Raw genomic sequence first — 6,672 nt, 5'->3', positions numbered from 1 at the left:
CTAGGAGCGGGAAGCCTGGAGGTTGGGCAAGTTTTCCCAGATAAGAAGTCTGCTTACCAGGCAATGAGTAGCTATGCAATTGGCATCCACCGCCAGCATAGAGTGAAGCAGTCTGATAAAAAAGAGTTGAAGGTCATATGCATCCACACCGCGAAAGGTTGCCGCGGAAGAGTTCTCGCTAGACTGAAGCCTGGGGTATGTCAGTCATGGCATATCACAAAAATAGTGGAGCATACCTGTGAGCAAACTAGGACTCTTTCAGATCACTGCAATGTGACAGCAAAATTTGTGGCACAGACGATGAAAACAATTGTGCAGGGAAGTCTCAACATTAGTGTTAGGGCTCTGCAAAAAGATGCAGAGGATCTAATTGGATTCCCTGTTAGCTACAGCAAGGCTAGGCGTGCGAAGGAAAATATATTCAAAAACTTGTATGGTACCTATGAGGAGGCATATTCTTATGCCCCTAGAATGCTTCATCAAATAGCAAGTGCTAATAGGGGGACTCAAGTTTGGCGGAGAGAACGTCCAAACCCAATGAATCAGGGTGAGCTAATCCTGGACCGCTTATTCTGGGCATTCGCCCAGACTATACAAGCCTTCAGGCACTGTCGCCCGGTATTATCTGTTGATGGTACCTTTCTCACTGGAAAGTACAAGGGCACACTATTGGTGGCGATTGCAGCGGATGCAAATAATCAGCTTCTTCCTATTGCATATGCATTGGTCGAGAGCGAGAACAAAGATAGCTGGTTGTGGTTCCTGAGCTGCGTGAAGATTGGTGTCATGAAAGAGCGTAAAGGTGTTTGCATCATTTCTGATCGCAACACTGGATTATTAAGAGCTCTTGAAATAATTAAGGCATCGGAAGAAGAGTGGGGATGGCCCAATCTAGAGGGAAGGTGGTGCATGAGGCATTTGGCAGCAAACTTTTACTCTAAATTCAAAAACAAGGATTGGTTCAAGTTATTCAAGAGGATGTGCATGCAAAAAACTGAAGCCAAAATGAATGTGATATGGGCAGGTATCAATGGTGAGATCGACCGCGCGGCCTTGCCGCAGAGAGAAGACCGGAGGGGTCGTAGGACGGCCATAAATTTGAGCCAGTGGATCACCGAGAATTGCCCTCATTTGGAGAAGTGGGCGCAGGCTCACGACACCGGGGCTCGGTATGGAATAATGACCAGCAACATGTCAGAGGTGTACAATGGTGTTCTTAAAGGGGTGCGAGCACTGCCTATCACAACCCTAATTGAAGAAACTTGGAACCGGACCCTATCACCGTCGCCAAAGCACAAGTTGAATTGAACAAGCCATGGTCCGAGAAGATGCAAAGACATCTGGATGAGAAAGCAAAGAAGTCCCGAAGTCATGGCTGCAGGAAAGTGGACGCACTTAGGAATAAGTGGGAGGTCAATGTGCGAGCCAAGTACGTTAAGGGTCACCACAGAGGATCAAAAAAGCAAGCTGTCACCCTTGGCTCAACCTCCTGTGAGTGCACTTGTAACAAGCCCAAGCTTGAGGGCTACCCTTGCAGTCATGTGCTCCGGGCGGCTGCTGTTCAAAAAATCAGCGTCGAGCCATACATATCGCCGTACTTCAACATGTACAATCTGTACAACACTTGGAACGGTGAGTTCTGGGCTTGGGGCATTGATATGAACTACAAAATGTTGTGGCCAGATGGGCCGAAATGGGTTCCGAACACCGACTTGATGAGAACCGCAAAGGGACGACGTCAGTCTAGGCGTCATCGCAATGACATGGACCATAGCCAAATGGGAGAACCAAGGCGATGCCGCGTTTGCAGGTGTCCTGGACATTGACGTAAAGACTGCCCGTATCGAGCCAACAACAACGCATGATGTTGATATATATGTACTCGCCATGTCTATTTATATTTCTACTCGTTATGTGTACTTATATTAAATTTAAATTGATTCTCTTTGTATTATTGTACTCCTGATGTTAACTTCAGATAATTAATGTAAATCGTATCTCTTTGTATTTTTTAAGTTAATTTTGATTTGCATTTGTATTTCTGTCTTCCTCGTAATTTATATTTGTATGTTTGTGTGCAGGTTATGGGTGAAGTACCAGTGCTTTTGCAGGGGCCCTATGACGCCGGCCACCGTTGCCACCTATTTTTGAAACCAAATACTAAGCATGATTATCGGCCTTTCCGACTTCGAACCATAAAAAAAACATGGCCAATACACAATCATTTCCTTGCTCACCTTGACGCTTATGGACTACAAGGTTTTGCTAGGCTCACATCATGCGACGACCAAGTACGTTCGGACCCATCCCTTTTGACATCCCTCGTTGACCGGTGGAGACCTGAAACCCACACCTTTCACTTTCGTTTTGGGGAGCTTGCACCTACACTGAAAGATGTTTCTATGATCACTGCTCTACCAATTAGAGGTGAGCCGGTAGTCTCTCCACGAGTGTCTCCATCTTGGGCATTAGATATAGCAGCCCGTCTTGGGATGGAAATGCCAGAATCACAACGTTCTGGTAACCCTCGGGGCATCCCACTCGTCTGGCTTCGTGATAACTTTCTTAATTTATCTAGCTTCGCCAATGAAGAGACGAGAAAAAGACATCTGTTTGCATATTTGTTGTGGCTCCTCGGGAATCTATTTCCAAATTCACATGGGGACGTTGTTGTCCCTGGTCTCATCTACATTGCAGAGAATATGGTAGATGAACCTTTACGCGAGCAGCCAAAATACAGCTTCGGTTCTGCCATGCTATCTCATACATACAGAGGCTTGTGTGATGCCACGCAAAAAACCTCTTTCGCACAAAAAGCTCCATTACTTTGTGTCTCCTATGAGTTTCTACAGTTGTGGTCCTGGGAATACCTCCCTGTAGGACGACCTCGTATAGTACAACCCATATACCCATACGGCTTTGGCGAGGGTGCTAGCGCAACTATGGCCACCAGGTGGACAAAGGAACGGAAACGTTGGTCTCCAGATATTGCGAAAAATTGTTACCCTATGTACCACCAGCAGTTTGAGATACTTGATGAGGCAGAAGTCACATGGAACCCGTGGACTCAGGACCAGCTAAAAATGGTCTTTGATGCTCGACACTTCACACCAGGCATGTTGACCGATAGTGCATTCTGGCTGACTCGCTGCAACTTATTGTTCCTGTGGTGTGTTGAATCTTACAACCCAGAGCGTGTAATGAGACAGTTCGGTCTCTATCAAGAAATTCCACCACCTTTTCCCAGACGTATCGACGAGGAAACACATAAGTAAGATGTGACATCCATAAATAGTTAGTGTCATTTTTAATTTACTAAACTCACACTTTGTTACATAATTTGCAGGCTAACAAATATGGGCAGGGATTGGAGTTTATACGATTTGAGGGAAGAGAACAGTGAATGGGTACACAAGTGGGAAAATGAAGCGCTAGCAGATATAGTGCGTCAACTTAGGTATATTTTATGTACATTATTTTTTTACGATGATCATACGATGCGTGAAGATGCTTTTCTTTCATCACAACGGTTTATGTAATTATTTAATTTCACAGACCGTACGATGGAAGTACAGATCAAGCGTACAAGCAGTGGTACTGCATGAACACACGTGCTAGCCTGGCCAGTCAGCCAGCTACTATACCAACACGTCTCACACAAGAGGAGCAGGCGCGGAGACATGTTGAGCTGCATGCAGCTTACTATCGTGACCACCTGGTAATCACTTGTAACTTCTTTAGGTCCATCATTTCATAATCATTTGAACTAAATAACATCCAAATATTGTTCAGCTTGAAAATGTTACATCATTAGTTACAGAGTTCTTCGGAGGGGACGTTATTGGCCCATCTTTTATCCCCCGGAGTCACAACCATACGCCTACAATTATGCTTCAGGTTCGCAACAAGGATTCGCGACTCCACCATCTACGCAGGACTCGCAGACACATGAAGCCGAATTGGAGTACGGCCGCGGTCTTCGTGTGCCCCGGCCACCTAATCGCTTGTCGCCTTCCGGTCGTAAGGAAAGGTCAGGTGGTCGTCGTAAAGTAGGGTGATTCATCTATGCACGTGCGCGACCCATTGTATCTACATATGTGTGTATCAGACTTTTCAATTTGAACATCTATGTATGCTGAAATAAAAATGCACCAGTCAGGAACAATTTTTCCCGCCTATATCTCCCGCCATACTATCCCGCTCCACTCTTTTGCTTATGTTAGGCCAAAATGAATTTTTTTTAAAATTTTGGCTGATGAATACTGTGCAACCATTGCCCGTTTTAGACATTGAAAAAAAAATATTTTCAAGCAACGCTTTTCCCTCAATATTTTCCTGCAAACGCTTTCCCTCCATATGTTCCGCCATCCGTTTCCTGCCAACCCCTTCCCGCCATATCTTCCTGCCACCCGTTTCCCGCCATATGTTCCCGCCAACCCTTTCCCTCCATACCGCAGTCGTTCTTTCCCGCCATTTTCTCCTCTTTACCTATAAAACCCCCTTCAGACGGAGGTGGATAAGCATTCGAGTGTAGTGTAGTCGAGATGTCCCATTATCCTTTCGATCGTAGTTTTCACCCTGGGATGAGTAGCACTCTTCTGAGGCTAGCTACCGATTTTAGGATGGACAATAGGATAGTTCCATGGGACGATCTCACCGGTAGTGACACCATAATGAATGAGTTGGCTCACCAATTACGTAGGTCTGGGTGGCCTGAAAGGACCTATGAGGAGGTACGTAAAGAACTTCTTAGGTTGGATGCAAGGTGGAAGAAGGTTGTGGAGCCGAAGAGTGAAACTTTTAGAAGGACTGCAGAAAACCATCCATTTTTATGGACTGAGGAGAGCGAGGACGAAGATGATATCTTCATGCCGCCGCTTCCGGGTTCTGCATCGTCAAAGGGCAAGAGTTCTGCATCGTCCAAGGGCAAGAGTACTGCATCCTCAAAGGGCAAGAGTTCTTCATCGTCCAAGGGTAAGAGTTCTGCATCCTCGAAGGACAAGAGTTCTGCATCGACGGAGGATGACGATGATGCCTTCATGTAGTTTTTAAGCTGTATTTCAGTTGTACCGTTTAATTCAGATGTACTTGCATTATTAGTTTGTACTCTCTTATTGTAAGGCATTATGTTCTATCTTAATTTCATTTTATAGTTGTTGCACGATGCTCGATAATTAGTGGAGGGAAAGAAAATGCCACTACTTTATTCTAAAACTATATATTTTTTCCATCACGACAAGGTACAACTGAAAATAAGATACAACACGATAAGGTACAACTGAAAATAAGATACATCGTAGAATTTAAATAAAGCTACATTTAACTACTGAAATGAAGCTACATTAAACTGCAGAAATAAAGATACAAATGATTGCGAAATTTAAAATACTACCACAGGAATCTACTGAGTCCAACGTGGATATTTTCCTTTTCCATCGCCAGCTTCTTCTGCTGCCTTGGCCTGACGAGCCCTTTCTTTCTTTCTCTGCCTCTCCGCCTCACGAGCCTCCTTTCGCTGTCGTTCCTGCTCCTCCATGCGACGAGCCTCTTCCCTGTTTTTCTTTCCCATTTCCTCAAAAAACGGTGTTGCTCCGCATAGTATTCTTTTAACTCTCTCTCTTGCTCTGCTTTCTCCTCAGCTTCCGCCTTCTCGCGTCGCTCTTCCGCAAATAAACTATTCCACGCACGGCGACTTCTTTCACGAATCTCAGTCACTGCCCAAGCCGGCTTCTCCGTGTCAATCCAATGATAGTACATGCACAGAGGTGGAGGAGACTACAATAAGAAACAAGAATGTTACTAAAGAATCAATGAAAATACCAACAATATCTATTCGTGATGGTTAAAGCATACCGGAGGCTTGTCGTACTCTGAAATAGCTACGGCAGGATCTTCCTCATAATTGGTGCACATGAAAAACTTCATGCCCAACCAATCTGAAAAATCCATCACCTCCTTCACCTTGCAAAGATCGCCACACCAACACCGCAGGACTGCCACCCCCGGAGGCAAACTTGCATTCTTCATTTTCCTCGGCCTAATGCTTTGATCCGAGCAAGGCAAACTCATACCGACTGAAAAAATGTGTTACACACTTTGCGCACTGCCGATTTCGAGGATGGGTGGACGAGAGCCTCGGTGTCTCCTTTTATAAGCTCAGACGATAAATGATGGCAAGAAAATTAAGCGGGGATATTTACGATCCCTGTAGTGTCGGCACAACAGCTTCCCGTAGCCTCGGATTCCCAGTGCCATCGCATCCGCTGAGGCAAAAGAAGCAAAGGCAGGATTCATTCCGAGGCGAAAGAACCAAAAGCGTCCATATTCCCGCGCGTCGGAGTCACATCCATCAAGCTCGCGCCTCGAAATCAGCGCCGCGCGTCAAAATCAGCGCCGTCTGCGCACTGTCGCGCGTGCAGCAGCACAGGATGTGCTGCCTCAGCTAGTGGCGGCGTGGCCCACCTGCTGGGCCCGCGCGCAGCAGGCCTTGTCGGTCAAGTAGCGACAGCGGCAGCGGCGGCCGCCTCACCCGGTGGCGGCCGGGCCCGCCTGGCGCGGCCCGTTCCGTCGCGGCACGCTGGCCTGTGCTGCCCTGTGCACGCACCGTTATTCACCGGGCTGCCGCCTCCTGTTGTGGCGGCCGGGCCCGCCGCCTCACGGCGTGGCGGCAGG

The 6,672-nt window shown here is 46.7% G+C and overlaps 1 protein-coding gene across 1 annotated transcript; it reads right to left on the bottom strand.

Moving 5' to 3' along the window:
- Positions 1 to 5,174: 5,174 nt before the first annotated feature.
- Positions 5,175 to 6,109, bottom strand: LOC123094395 (stress response protein NST1-like). Its single transcript, XM_044516410.1, has 2 exons — positions 5,854 to 6,109; positions 5,175 to 5,775 (listed from the first exon to the last, which is right to left on the bottom strand). Exons 1-2 carry the CDS (start codon positions 6,067 to 6,069, stop codon positions 5,389 to 5,391), a joined length of 603 nt encoding a protein of 200 aa, XP_044372345.1. The 5' UTR covers positions 6,070 to 6,109; the 3' UTR covers positions 5,175 to 5,388.
- Positions 6,110 to 6,672: the final 563 nt, after the last annotated feature.

Source organism: Triticum aestivum, chromosome 4B, assembly GCF_018294505.1.
Source record: "Triticum aestivum cultivar Chinese Spring chromosome 4B, IWGSC CS RefSeq v2.1, whole genome shotgun sequence".
NCBI classification, from domain to species: Eukaryota; Viridiplantae; Streptophyta; class Magnoliopsida; order Poales; family Poaceae; genus Triticum; species Triticum aestivum.
This window is presented reverse-complemented; position numbering and strand designations above follow the sequence as displayed.